Source organism: Chlorocebus sabaeus, chromosome 20 (genome assembly GCF_047675955.1).
Source record: "Chlorocebus sabaeus isolate Y175 chromosome 20, mChlSab1.0.hap1, whole genome shotgun sequence".
Classification (NCBI taxonomy): domain Eukaryota; kingdom Metazoa; phylum Chordata; class Mammalia; order Primates; family Cercopithecidae; genus Chlorocebus; species Chlorocebus sabaeus.
In genome coordinates this window covers 100,655,171-100,669,454 of record NC_132923.1, presented here as the reverse complement: position 1 = coordinate 100,669,454, position 14,284 = coordinate 100,655,171, and the positions used below count along the sequence as shown (strand labels likewise).

Genomic DNA, 14,284 nt, shown 5'->3' with positions numbered 1-14,284 from the left:
CTGCCATAGCAGTTCTCAAGCTGGATTTCATCTTTGTTTTCTTTTCTTTTTTTTTTTTTTGAGACAGTCTTGCTCTGTCGCCCAGGCTGGAGTGCCATGGCATGATCTTGGCTCACTGCAACCTCTGCCTCTTGGGTTCAAGCAATTCTCGTGCCTCAGCCTCCCAGGTAGCTGGGATTACAGGCACACGCCACCATGCCCGGCTAATTTTTCTATTTTTAGTAGAGATAGGGTTTCACCATGTTGGCCAGGCTGGTCAGGAACTCCTGGCCTCAAGTGATCCATCAGCCTCAGCCTCCCCAAATGCTGGGATTACAGGTGTGAACCACTCTGTTCAGCCTCATCTTTGTTTTCTTTGACCACCTCCCCCACTAGGGTATAAGCTCCTATATAAAAAGGTTCAAATCTCACTTGACAGTGTGTGCTTGGCCAGACCTGGTGGCTCACACCTGTAATCCTAGCACTCAGGGAGGCTGAGGCAGGAGGATGGCTTGAGTCCAGGAATTCAAGACCAGCATGGGCAACATAGTGAGACCTCATCTCTATTGAAAACAAAACAAAACAAAAATATGATGTGTGCTTAGCAGAAGGCCTCGGCACATGGCAGGTGTGCTGTGGATATCTGATGAGTTCAAACTCTCTGGTTCCACAGGACAAAGCCATTTTCTTTCTTTCTTTCTTTTTTTTTTTTTTTGAGACAGAGTCTCCCTCTGTTGCCCAGGCTGGAGTGCAGTAGTGTGATCTTGGCTCACTGCAACCTCCACCTCCTGGTTCAATTCAAGCGATTCTCCCACCTCAGCCTCCTGAGGAGCTGGGATTACAGGTGTGCACCACCACGCCCGGCTAATTTTTTTTTTTTCGTATTTTTAGTAGAGACGGGGTTTCACTATGTTGGCCAGGCTGGTCTCAAACTCCTGACCACAAGTGAGCCACTTTCACTAAGACAGTTGTTTGCCCGTGGCAGGCCTAGAATGACAAGACAGCTACTACAAGGACTTGGGTTCCAACCCTGAGAACCCAGTAATTCTCAGATCAGAGATGGAATTCCTGCTATTAGCAGAGCTCTCACACCCCAGGGGAGGGCCCAGGTTACTTCCAATCTCTCTGCTTCAAGAAACAGCAATGAGACTAACAGCCTCTTCAACAGGGACTGAGTAGAAAAGCCATTTTCCACCTGCCCAGACTGAAGTACTCTCCTACCATTCTCAAATTGCTACATATTAGAATTGCCTGGGAAATTAAAAAACTCCCAGCCCTCAGACCATACCCCATACCAACGAAATATGAATCTCTGAGGGTGGGACAGGTGATTCCAATGTGCAGCCAAGCTTGAGTCTGCCCCCGACTACACAGGACGGTCTGGGAGCCCAGCACACAGAAGGGAAAGCCTGGGGCATGGACCTGTTTGTATTCAAGTTGGGTTTCACAAGAAAATGAACACAACTGCAAGAGGAATGGAGACAGTCAGAGGTGGCTTAGACTGAGCATGTTTAATTATCCTCACTGGGAGAGTTGAAAACTACTTGACAGGTTCCATGATCAATAAGTCAGAGATTCAGATCATCAAAAAGGGGGATTGTCACCTACCCCAAGGCCACAGACAGATAGGATTCTGGGTCCCAGAGGGAGTCTGGGAGGTGGAACCCTGTGAAACGCAGCTTTGACAGGTGGTGTCTGTTGGACACCAGCTTCTGGCCTGGCCCTGCTCTCTTCTCGGGTTCTAGACAGGGTGTGAGGGCAGGGAGCTGGCTCCAGAGAACACTGGAGGAAGCCGAGTTGGGGCCAGGGCTTGCTGAGGGCCTCACTTATAGTTTTTGGAGGGAAATTCCCACCGGCCTTGGCCCTTGCCACCAAAGTTCCGCACCCGATGGATAATCTGCAGCTGCTGCTCAATGGTCGAGGTGATGTTCACGTCATCTGGGATGTGGACGTAGCGGACATTGCGGCCGGTCACAAAGAGGTCATCCAGCTTGACCTGATGCCCCCAACGGTCCGTGTAGGTGACTTTGGCCAGGCGGATGTTCATGAAAGCATCGACATTGTCTATGCGTCCATGGGCCACGCTCTCATCCCGCAGGTCCACAGTGGTTACCCGGCCCTGGAGGCCCTGCAGTAGGATGATCAGGCTGTTCTCAGAGATGGTCCGCTCCTTCACTGAATGGCTCAGTGCCATTCTTCCACACCAGCTGCCTGCTTGCTGTGGACAGGAGCACACAGATGGCAGCTATAGCAGGGTAGGGGGTACAGTTGCCAACTCACCTCCACCAGGTTCTCAAACAAAATTCCCAGCACAGACCACCTCTGCAATTTTTGTATCTGTGGACACAGATACTTCCTGCACATGTCTCATGGAATCCTCACACCAACTTGCAAGCCAAGGATTACTTATGCTTATTTTATGAATGAGAAAAATATGGCTAGGATGGCCAGGCACACTGGGATACACCTGTAGTACTAGCTACTCAGGAGACTGAGGGAGGAGCTTCACTTGAGCCCAAGAGTTCTGCTGACCTGCTTGGGCAACACAGCGAGATCCACTCAGTTTGAGACCAGCCTGGCTAATACGGTGAAACACCATTTCTACTAAAAATACAAAAAATTAGCTGGGCGTGGTGGCACACGCCTGTAATCTCAGTTACTCAGGAGGCTGAGGCAGGAGAATTGCTTGAAGCCGGGAGGCAGATTGCAATGAGCCAAGATCGCGCCATTGCACTCCAGCCTGGACAACAAGAGCAAGACTCTGTCTCAAAAAATAAAGAAAATGATTTCTATTTCTATTGAGCTAGGGACAAGAAAAGGATGCCTTTTATGGCTTCTAATCAACAGTAAAACGTAGGTAATGGTCAATGCAACATTCAAAAAAATGATTACAGAAAGAAGGGAAGGGAAAGAATTTAGAGAAACAATAATTATAAAGGAAGATCACTGTCCTTGTTTGTCAATTATATGATTATCTACATTGAGAATTCAAGATAATTAGGACCAACAACAAAAGTCAGTATCATTCCTAATAACACATTAATTTAAATAAATCAATACTTTTTAAAAACGAGAAATATGGCTAGGAGAGGTAACTTGCCCAAGGTCACAGTAAATAAGTGGAATTGCTGGAATTCAAATCCGTAGCCGTAGGCTAGGCACGGTGGCTCCCACCTGTAATCCCAGCATTTTGTGAGGCTGAGTCGGGTGGATCGCCGGAGGCCAGGAATTCAAGACCAGCCTGGCCAACATGGTAAAACCCTGTCTCTACTAAAAATACAAAAATTAGCCGGGCATGGTAGTGTGCACCTATAATCCCAGCTGCTCCGAAGGCTGAGGCAGGAGAATCGCTTGAATCCGGGAGGTGGAGGCTGCAGTGAGCCAAGATCATGCCACTGCACTCCAGCCTGCGTGAGAGAGACTGTCTCAAAAAAAAAAAAAAAAAATCCATAGCTGCCTGGCTCCAAACCTCACACCAGGTGTACATTAGAATCATCTGGCGAGTTTTTAACTCGACCTTCCCCACCCCAGATTCTGATTCATTTGGTTAGAGGGGTGGGCCCAGATTTCCTATTTTGTAAAAGCTCCCGGCTGGGCGCAGTGGCTCACGCCTGTAATCCCAGCACTTTGGGAGGCCGAGGCGGGCGGATCATGAGGTCAGATCAAGACCATCCGGGCTAAAACGGTGAAACCCTCTCTCTACTAAAAATACAAAAAAATTAGCCGGGCATGGTGGCGGCGCCTGTAGTCCCAGCTACTGGGGAGACTAAGGCAGGAGAATGGCGTGAACCCAGGAGGCGGAGCTTGCAGTGAGCCGAGATTACGCCACTGCACTCTAGCCTGAGCGACAGAGTGACTCCTTCTCAAAAAAAAAAAAAAAAGAAAAGAAAAAAAAGAAAAAGGAAAAAAAAAAAAAGCTCCCCAGGTAATCTCCAAAGTGCTGAGGGGTACTGGTTAGAAATGCATAAACTCAGGTCTCTCCCCAGGCCTGTTCTGAGATAATCCACTCCTTCACTGAGTGGCTCACTGCCATTCTTCCACAATGACTGGAAACAGACTCTGCATTTCAACATGACCCCGTATGTGAATTAGATACACGTGAAGGTTTGAGACTCAGTGCTTGACACCAGTAGTTCTCACACATTATCAGAATCATCTGATACATACAGTGTGTATCAGAATCATCTGAGGGGCTTGTTATCTCAGCTTGCTGGGTCCCACTCCCAGTTTGACTCAGGAGGTCTGAGGTGAGGCCTGAGAGAGTCATTTCGAACATATTCCCAGGTGATGCTGATGCTGCTGGTCAGGGGCCCACACTCTGGGAACTATTGGTCTACACCATGCAGCTGTTAGGTAAGTAGAAATTTAGGTAATGAGGCTGGGCGCAGGGGCTGACGCCTGTAATCCCAGGATTTTGGGAGGCCAAGGGGAGTAGATCACCTGAGGTCAGGAGTTCAAGACCCGCCTGGCCAACATGGTGAAACCCAGTATCCACTAAAAATACAAAAATTACCTGAGCATGGGAGCACCTGTAATCTCAGTTACTTGGGAGGCTGCAGCAGGAGAATTGCTTGAACCCAGGAGGCAGAGGTTACAGTGAGCCAAGATTGTGCCACCGCACTCCAGCCTGGGTGACAGAGCAAGACTCTCAGAAAAAAAAAAGAAAGAAAATAAATCTAGATAATGAATTGGGGGGGGGGAACCCAACCGGTAGTATATAAGGTACATAGGTTTTGAAGGTAGAGAAACCCAGGTTGGAATCCCCACTCCACCCCTAATTATGTAAACCTAGAAAAGTTAATGTCTCTGAACCTGTTTCCACATTTATTAAACTACAGGCGAAACAAAGCTACCAGAATCACACTCCACTGAAGGTACTCTCCTTTGATTTCAACGTACCCCGATATTGTATTAGTGCACTAGGTCTTACCTATCCCTTATTTTCAGACCCTGAGTTAACGGGGGTGCAACGCTCTCTCTTTACGACCTCACTCAGCATCCCGTCCAGGGCTGTGCAGTGTGGCACTGAGCGTGGCAAGCTAGACTAGGCCAGTGATGAGCGGGGCTGGGAGCTAAGTCCTTGGGCAGGGCCTAACGACCAGCCACCCGGCTGCAGCCTGACGAATCTGCGATCAAGCAAATGTATGGGGTTGCTGCTGCGACTGCAAAGAGCAATCACCGGACCTCGAGTCAGGCCCGGGTTCTAGGACAGGCTCTGCCACCTTCTAGGAGGGAGACCACTTAGCAAAACACTTAGCTTCTCCAAGCTAGCTAAGCTACTGGTAAAACGGGATTAGCACCCCTTACTCAGAGCAGCGGGAGCGGGTCTGGGGAAATGAGCTATACTCGGTAAATGGGGAAGAAAACCCTTCCTGGGCTCCGGCACCTCCTTCCGGAGGTCCTGGCATCCCCCGCATTCCGCCCCGGGGCTCCCTGCACCGCCGACCCAGACCCACCACGCGACATTCCTTCCGCTTTCCCCGTCTGGGTCGCCGCCGAAGCTAGCGGGCGCCTGGACGGGCTGCCTCCCGCCGGCTGCAGCAGGACGAAGAAACCACGCCGGCGACCGGGCCGCTCTGTCCTCCGGGCGCAGAGTGCGTCAGTGCTCTGCGAGTCATCGCGGCACGGAGAAACTACGATTCCCAGAATGCTTCGCGGCGCGGGGCTCGCGCTCAGCAAATGCCGGCCTGCGTCATTGAAGTCTCCTTCACTAGTCGTTCATTCACTCCGCACGCATTCTTGAACGGGCACCCTGGGCCAGGCTCCTTCCTAGGCTCCGGCATAGAGCAGTGACCAAGATCAAGTGGCTCCCCGAGCTGATGGCGCTGCAGGGGACAGAGTCTTAGGAAAACAAACAAGAAAAATAGGGAAAAAGTTCTTTAGAAGATTGAAAGTGTGACGTGGTAGTGACTAGGTGGTCTTTTATTGGATTGTCAGGGGTGTCCTGAGAAGGTGACATTTGAGTTGAGATTAGTGACATGAAGCCAAGCTTGTGAAAACTGTGGGCGGAGCATTGCAATTAGAGGGAACAGTTTGTTAAATAAAATTTATAGGAGGCAGGGCTGGGCGCGGAGGCCCACACCTGTAATCCCAGCGCTTTGGGAGGACAAAGCGGGAGGATCATTGGAGCCCAGGAGTTCGAGACCGGTCTGGGCAACATACGGAGACCCTGTCTCTACAAAAAATAGAAAAAATTAGCCCACTGTGGTGGTGTACACCTCTGGTCCCACCTACTCGGGAGGCTGAGGCAGGAGAATTGCGTGAACCCAGAAAGTAGAGGCTGCAGTGAGCTCAGATTGTACCACTTCATTCCAGCCTGGGCAACAAGCAAGACTCCGTCTCAAAGAAAAAAAAAAAAAAGGCAGCCATTGGTTTGGACAGGGCTCCTGCACCAAGCCCAACAGACAAAACCAAAATGGAGTCACTCATGCTAAAGTTCCACATCACCAAGTGGAAACTAAGTTGCTTATCTGATATTCAGATAAATCAGAAGAGTGAGAGATACTTAAATCTCCAAACCATCCAGTTTTAGCTGGCAGGATAAGGAAGTCCCCTCTGCTTTCGCCTTCAAAGTTACAAGGAAAGTAACTTTGAAACAACCAATCTGCTTTTTGTTTTCCGTGTCTGCTTTCCTCAGCCCTTTTCTGTCTGTAAAACTAATCTCTGCTCAGCTTATTTGAACACTCATTCCGTTTTATAGAATGAGGTGTTGCCCAATTCTAGAGTTGCAAATAAAAGCCAAATTTAACAAATTTAGCAAATAAAAGCCAAATCACCAATTAAAAGTCAATTTTTTTCTTTTCACAGTTCATGCAAAGAACCTGGGGGAAATGACTTTGACAATTTAGGAACACAGGAAAGGCCAGGGAAACTGGGGAGAGTGGTATAACAAGAGACCAGAGAGGAAGCAGGAGCCAGAGCATATAGGACTTTGTGAGCCAAGGTAAGGAGTTTAGATTTCATGGTTAGGAGTGCAGCCTCCGGATACAGTGTGGTTCAAATCTGCTCCTGGCTGTGACTGGGCAAGTTAGCTATCTTCTCTGTGCTTCCGTCTTTTCAACTAGTACTAGAAGTGCTATGATAGGCTATTGAAAGGGAGCAACGTGATTTGATTTTCTTGTAGAGACAGGGTCTCACCGTGTCACCCAGGCTGGAGTGCAGTGATGTGATCATAGCTCACTGCAGCCTCAACTTCCTGGGCTCAAGTGATCCTCCTGCCCAAGCCTCAAGAATAGCTGGGACTACAGGCACAAGCCACTGTGCCCTACCTGATTTACATTTTTTAAAAGTCATTCTGTATAGCCTTGGAAAAATCACTTTCTTCCTCAGCCTCAATTTCCTTATTATGAAAACAAAAAATAGGGTTTTTCTCAGAGAACTGGGAGATTTGAGTGACTTTCATTAATGTGTGAAAGCACCTGGCACAGAGAAGCAGCTCAGTAAGTTAGGCTTCTTGACTGGGCAGGGTGGCTCACATCTGTAATCCCAACACTTTGGGAGACCAAGGCAAGAGGACTGTTCAAGCTCAGGAGTTTGAGACCAGCCTTGGCAACATAGTGAGAACCCATCTCTAAATTTTTTTTTTTTTTTTTTTTTTGAGACGGAGTTTCACTTTTGTTGCCCAGGTTGGAGTGCAATGGCCCGATCTCGGCTCACCACAACCTCCATCTCCCAGGTTCAAGTGATTCTTCTGCCTCAGCCTCCCAAGTAGCTGGGATTACAGGTATGTGCCACCACACCCGGCTGATTTTTGTATTTTTAGTAGAGACCGGGTTTCTCCATGTTGGTCAGGTTGGTCTCGAACTCCCAACCTCAGGTGATCTGCCCTCCTCAGCCTCCCAAAGTGCTGGGGTTACAGGCATGAGCCACCGAGCCTGGCCAAAAATGTTTTAAGAAATTAGCTGGGTGTAGTGGGTGCGCCTATAGTCCCAGCTGTCACAAGAACCTTAGGATGTCACTTTGCCATCGGGAAACCTCTGTGGCTAGCAGCGCCTGTGCTTGACTTTTGCTTGTGCCTGCTGGGCTCGTTCTGCCCGCTCAGTCTGGAGGCTGAGCTCAGCTCGCACTACCGGCCCGGATACCACGCCTGCCAAAGGCGTGCCAGGTGTGGAGCAGTGAGGGGTGTGTGAGTGAGTGAGCACTGGGTCCGACCACTACACACAGCCAGATATGCTGGCTGCTGCAGCGGGTGGGCAGCTCCAGGCGCCGGCACAGGCTTTGGCTGTGTGCAAGGCTGCAGCTGGATCAGAGATACCGCAAGTGGCTTCTGCTGTGGGCACCAGCATCTGGACAAGGGGAACACAGTGGTGGCCGAAAGCTCAGAGACACCAGGAACCACAGAGCCCCAGAGAGGGTGTTACAGTGTGTCACAGCCCTGGCTTGGGGAGCCCCGAGGTCTGGGTCCCAAAAAGGGCTGCTGCTTTTCACCTCCCGAGGAGCAGGGGCGGGGCATGTTGGGGGGCGGGGGCGTGTTTCAGTCCATGTGTGTTACAGCTTTTTCAGTCCTACCGCCCTGTGCGGCCCTGCTCTGGCCCGTGGCTCCTGGGCTGGCTGGGCCCCGCCACTGCTTCCTGTCATGTGGCGCAGCTACCCCGCTGGTGGAGGGTGGTTCCCCAGAAGGGTCCCCACTCTTCACTCCTGCAGTCTGGGAGTGTGTCACCACCTGCAGCTCAGCGAGCTGGCCAGGAATATGTTACAGCTCCTTTCACTCCCGCTGTTTGGCGGGTCCCAAGTTCTTGTTTCGCATCCAGGAAGAATGAGATTATGTGGATAACTGGAGTGTAAGCAAGCTGGAGAGAGCTTGATTGAGTGACAGAACAGCTCTCGGGAGGCCTGAAGTGGGTAGCTCCTTTCCGCAGGCAGGTCCTGTGGAGTGTCTGAGGCTGGCTGAGTCTGGGGTTTTCATGTGCTCAGAATGGAGGAAGTGCATGCTGGTTGGCCCATGGGTGGCCATGGGTGGGCCTGGAAAAAGTACCATCCAGTTGGCTGGAAGGCATCAATGAAGTTCTTACTCCTGTCCTGGACTCCACCTGGAACAGCCCCACCCTCAGGCTTCAGGCCACCCCTGGCTTGAAGGTGGGGTTTCACTGGGGGTCTGCCCCTTCTGCCTAGGAACCTGACTGCCTCCTGGCACTATTAACATGCCGTCTGCTGGTGCCCAGGTTGCCTGGGCTGAGGTGCCTGCAGGCCTGCACCAAGCCACCCTCAGTCCCTTGGCCTCCATCCCAAGCTTATTGGCGCCCAAAGTCTGGGGGGGGGGTGCTGAGGCAGCAGGGATTGGTGTGTCAGTGTCACCCCAAGTGCACGCACACCAAGCTGGGTCACAACAGTGGCGGGGCTTAGCCACAGCTTTGCTCTGCACTGGAGTGGGCGCCAGGAGTTGGGAGAGGCCCGGGAGTGGGAGCAGGCACTTCTGAGCCTGCGGGGGCGGGGGCTTTCTGGGCCCTCAAGAGCACAGGGATGCCCCACCCTGGAACCATGGCTGGGCGGCTGCAGCTGTGCCCAGGAGTGAGGGCTCCATGCCCTGCCAACTTGGTAGGGTGTGGGGCTCCTGCTGGTATCACTTGTTTCTGGTCCCTGCTGACTCCACAGAGCACGCAGCCCCGGCTGCACCTCCACTGCTGCAGCTGGCGCGAAGTGGTTGAAGCTGGCTGCTCCAGATGGGCCTCTGCTGCTGCCATCACAGCTACTTGGGAGGCTGTGGCTGGAGGATCTCTTGAGCCCAGGAGGTTGAGGCTGCAATGAGCTATGATTGTGCCACTGCACACTGCACTCCAGCCTGGGTGACAAAGACCCTGTCTCAAAAAAAAAAAAAAAAAAAAAAAAAAGGCTCTTTCATTCCTTCACTTTCTCATTCATTGATTTCCATCTCCCCTAGGAGGCTTCCCTTTTTATCAGCAATCACTGTTGGGCTACTCTTATTCTAAAAATAAAATTGTCTTTCTCCTCCATGCAATCTCCTGTTTTCTTACTCTCCACAGTCAAACTTCTCAAAAGGCCCTTATGCCAGCCTTTCCTCAAGTAGGATCACTTTTCCAGCTGAGACTGGATTTGCTTCTCTTCTTTTAAATATTCAGTCTCCATAGAGACTGTCAAAAGTTGCCAGTGCCGACTATATTGAGAGTTTTCATGGCTGGGTATTGGGATGTTTCAGTGAGCGAGAACTGTGCCTCAGATAAACTTCGTTGGTGATAATACTGCTACTTACGTAAGTCTTAAACTTATGTTAGTGAGTTTATGTTTTTATATATATATATAATATATATAAACTAACATAAGTTTATATATATATATATATATATATATTTTTTTTTTTTTTGAGACAGTCTTGCTCTGTCGCCCAGGCTAGTGCAGTGGTGCGATCTTGGCTCACTGCAACCTCCATCTCACAGGTTCAAGCGATTCTTCTGCCTCAGCTCCCTAAGTAGCAGGGATTGCAGATACGTACCACTATGCCTGGCTAATTTTTGTATTTTTAGTAGAGACAGGGTTTTACCATGTTGGCCAGGCTGGTGTCGAACTCTTGACTTCAGGTGATCCACCTGCCTTGGCCTCCCAAAATGCTAGGATTACAGGCATGAGCCACTGTATCTGGCCTATATTTTATATATATAAATATATATTTTATATATTTATATAATGTATGTTACTGAGTTAATATATTTTTTATATATATAAATGTATGTTAGTTTATATATTGTATATATATAAATTTATGTTAGTGAGTTTATATATTTTATATACATACATATTTATGTGAGTTAATGTTAGTGAGTTTATATAATTTGTATATATAAATTTATGTTAGTTTATAGATGATATATAGAAATTTATGTTTATATGTTTTATATAGAGAGAAATTTATGTTAGTGAGTTTATATATTTTATATATATAAATTTGTTAGTGAGTTTATATATTTTACATATATAAATGTATGTTAGTGAGTTTATAAATTTTATATATATAAAAAATTTATAAATTTTTATAGTGGATTTATATATTTTATATATATACAAATTTTTGTGAGTTTATGTTAGTGAGTTTATATAATTTATATAAATTTATGATAGTGAGTTTATATATTTTATATATATAAATTTATGTGAGTTTACACATTTTATATACATATAAACTTATCCTGGTGAGTTTATATATTTTATGTATGTATATAAATTTGTAAGTGAGTTTATATTTTTATGTATAAATGTATGTTAGTGAGTTTATTTTATATATAATATAAATTTACATTCATGAGTTAATTTCTGAATGAATTAATATTATTTTTATTTTAATTTCCAATATGACAGATAATATATGTAACCCACATAAACAAAAGCTGTCAATCATTTTGAAGAGTATGTAGAGGTTCCAAGACCAAGAAGTTTGAGAATTGCTGCTGAACAGCAAGGCTTCCACTTTCTCACACCAATGGCTCTGCTTACTGGAACCTGGTTTCTACTCCCAAGCCCCCACTAACTTTTTCAGCAAAGGTTGCTAATGATATCCTTGTTCCTAAAACCCGTATCTCCTCTTGTAGTCCTCACTTCTGGCATCCCCCTGAGTGCTCGAGCATTCTGATCACCCTCCTCCTTGGTGTTTTGTTTTTTCTGGGCATTGTGTCACTTATCTTCACCCATTTGTCTGATTGCTTCTTTTCCATTTCTCTCTCTCTCTCTTTTTAAGCCCACTTCATTCTCCTGTCCCCTAATGTGTGTGTTTCCTCTGGGGCTGTATTTCCTCTACCTAAGGGTAGCTGTCTTGAGCTGTCTCCTCCCATGCTGCCGAGTCCAGGTCTGTGCCCCAGCCCACACTGCTCTCTGGATCTCCATTTTCCCATGTCTTACATTGCTTATTCCCCAGATGTCTTACTGCTATTCAAAACCCAGTAGGTCTATGAGAAAAATTCATCAAGTCCCTTCCAAATCAGCTCCTGCTCTGAATTTTTCCATTTCTGCAGTTGCTACCACCATTTTTTAGCTACCTAAGTTGGGCACCTTGAGTAACCTTGATAACTTCTATAATTTTTTCTTCTTTGCTTTTTTTTTTTTTTTTTTTTGGAGACAAGTTATTGTTCTGCCACACAGGCTGGAGTGCAGGGGCATGATCTTGGCTCACTGCAACCTCCACCTCCCAGGCTTAAGTGATCCTCCCACCTCAGCCTCCAGAGTAGCTGGGACTACAGGCATGCACCACCACACCTGGCTAAATTTTTTTGTATTTTTAGTAGAGACAGAGTTTCACCACATTGCCCAGGCTGGTCTCAAACTCCTGAGTTCAAAAGATCCTCCTGCCTCGGCCTCCCAAAGTGTTGGGATTACAGGCATGAGCCACCTCGCCCAGCCGATAACTTCTATAATTTCTTGATTCCCCCACAGCTGTCACAATCACTCAATCACTAGCCCTGCAAATTCTTTGAAGTATCTCTGCCATCATTTACTTACTTTTTTTTAAAATAGAGACAGGGCCTTGCTCTGCTGCACAGCCCAGAGTACAGTGGAGTGATCACAGCTCACTGCCATCTCCAACTCCTGGACTCAAATGATCCTCCCTTCTCAGCCTTCTGAGTAGCTGGTACTGTAAGTGCACACCATCATGCCTGGCTAATTTTGAGATGGGGGTTTTGCTCTTGTCGCCCGGGCTGGAGTACAGTGGCGCAGTCTCAGCTCCCTGCATCCTCTGCCTCCCTGGTTCAAGCAATTCTCCTGCCTAAGCCTCTGCCTCCCGAGTAGCTAGGATTACAGGCATGTGCCACCACACCCAGCTAATTTTGTATTTTTTAGTACAGACAGGGTTTCTCCATGTTGGTCGGGTTGGTCTTGAACTCCCAACCTCAGGTGATCCACCTGCCTAGGCCTCCCAAAGTGCTGGGATTATAGGCATGAGCAACCATGCCTGGCCTTAATTTATTATCAAAACCATCTCACTGGTCTTTGTGTCGCTTACAATTTTTTGCCAACAGATTCAAAACCCAGTTCTGATCTTATCTTTTACCTTCTAAGAACACTTTCAATTTACTAGCAGCATAGATTCCAGTGCTGACATTTAAGTAAGCCCTCCATAATTTGATTTGATCTTCTAGCTGGATCTCTGTTAGGTTCTCTGCCCAAACTCCCCAGTCAGTGTTTCTTTCTTTCTTTTTTTTTTCTCTGAGACAGAGTCTTGCTGGGTCACCCAAGCTGGAGTGCAGTGTTGTGATCTCGGCTCACTGCAACCTCCGCCTCCTGGGTTCAAGTGATTCTCCTGCCTCAGCCTCCCAAGTAGCTGGGACTACAGGCAGGCAACACTATGCCCAGCTAATACATAAATCATACCTCCCCTGCTAATCTCCTGAATGTTGGTCAGGGAAAAGACCTTAGGCGGCCCAGATGCTTCACACTGTAAATTGCAATTATATGAGGAACACTAGTTTTATGAATGTGAAGGTGATCAGGATCTAAATGAAGATGGTCAGTTGCAGTGGGAATGGAAGGGAGGGATGAATGTTAAAGACCCATGACAAGAGCCAGTCGGAATCTTGGAGGCTGATTACATCTGGAATGTGGGTGGAAGGAGGAGGAAGGAGGAATCAATTTTAACACTGAGGCTGAGCATGGTGGCTCATGCCTGTAATCCTAGCACTTTGGGATGATGACATGGGCGTATTGCCTGAGCCCAGGAGGCTGAGGCCAGCCTGGGCAACATGACAAAACCCCATCTCTACAAAAGTTTAAAAAATTAGCCAATTAGCCGGGCATCCCTGCTACTCAGGAGGCTGAGATAGATTACTTGATGGAGCCCAGGAAGTCAAGGCTGCAGTGAGCTGAGATTGTGCCACTGCACTACAGCCTGGGCAACACAGTGAGACTCTGTCTCAAAAAAACAAAAATTGCCAGGCGCGGTGGCTCACACCTGTAATCCCAGCAGTTTGGAAGCCGAGGTGGGCGGATCAGAAGGTCAGGAGTTTGAGACCAGCCTGACCAATATGGTGAAACCCCATCTCTACTAAAAATACAAAAAGTAGCCAGGCGTGGTGGCATGCACCTGTAATCCTAGCTACTTAGAAGGCTGAGGCAGGAGAATCGCTTGAACTTGGGAGGCGGAGGTTGCAGTGAGTTGAGATTGTGCCACTGCACTCCAGCCTGGGCGACAGAGAGAGACTCCATCTCAAAAAGAGAGAGAGAAAAAAATTAACACTGGGTATCTGGAGAGATCGTTAATAATAAGAGGGGCGGATTTGGGGTTGCTGCACGTGGAGGAGATCTCACTGTTTGGCTACTCAGCAACTGAACTCCTTCCCTATGTTTGGGGAAATCTGACATTCCATGG

The 14,284-nt window shown here is 47.9% G+C and overlaps 1 protein-coding gene and 1 non-coding gene across 2 annotated transcripts; both read right to left on the bottom strand.

Annotated features, from left to right (window-relative positions):
- Nucleotides 1–1,471: 1,471 nt before the first annotated feature.
- On the bottom strand, nt 1,472–5,598 carry LSM10 (LSM10, U7 small nuclear RNA associated). The gene is made up of 2 exons (XM_007979385.3): nt 5,436–5,598; nt 1,472–2,197 (listed from the first exon to the last, which is right to left on the bottom strand). The coding sequence occupies exon 2, from the start codon at nt 2,171–2,173 to the stop codon at nt 1,802–1,804; it is 372 nt and encodes a 123-aa protein (XP_007977576.1). The 5' UTR covers nt 2,174–2,197; nt 5,436–5,598; the 3' UTR covers nt 1,472–1,801.
- A 4,457-nt stretch (nt 5,599–10,055) lies between these two features.
- LOC140709502 (U4 spliceosomal RNA) lies at nt 10,056–10,194 on the bottom strand. Its single transcript, XR_012090043.1, has one exon. It is a non-coding gene; the product is annotated as a U4 spliceosomal RNA (small nuclear RNA).
- Between the last annotated feature and the right edge of the window lie 4,090 nt (nt 10,195–14,284).

Bases quoted from the DNA above. Each gene is read 5' to 3' on its own strand.
- LSM10 (XM_007979385.3), bottom strand. From the start codon at position 2,173: ATGGCACTGAGCCATTCAGTGAAGGAGCGGACCATCTCTGAGAACAGC.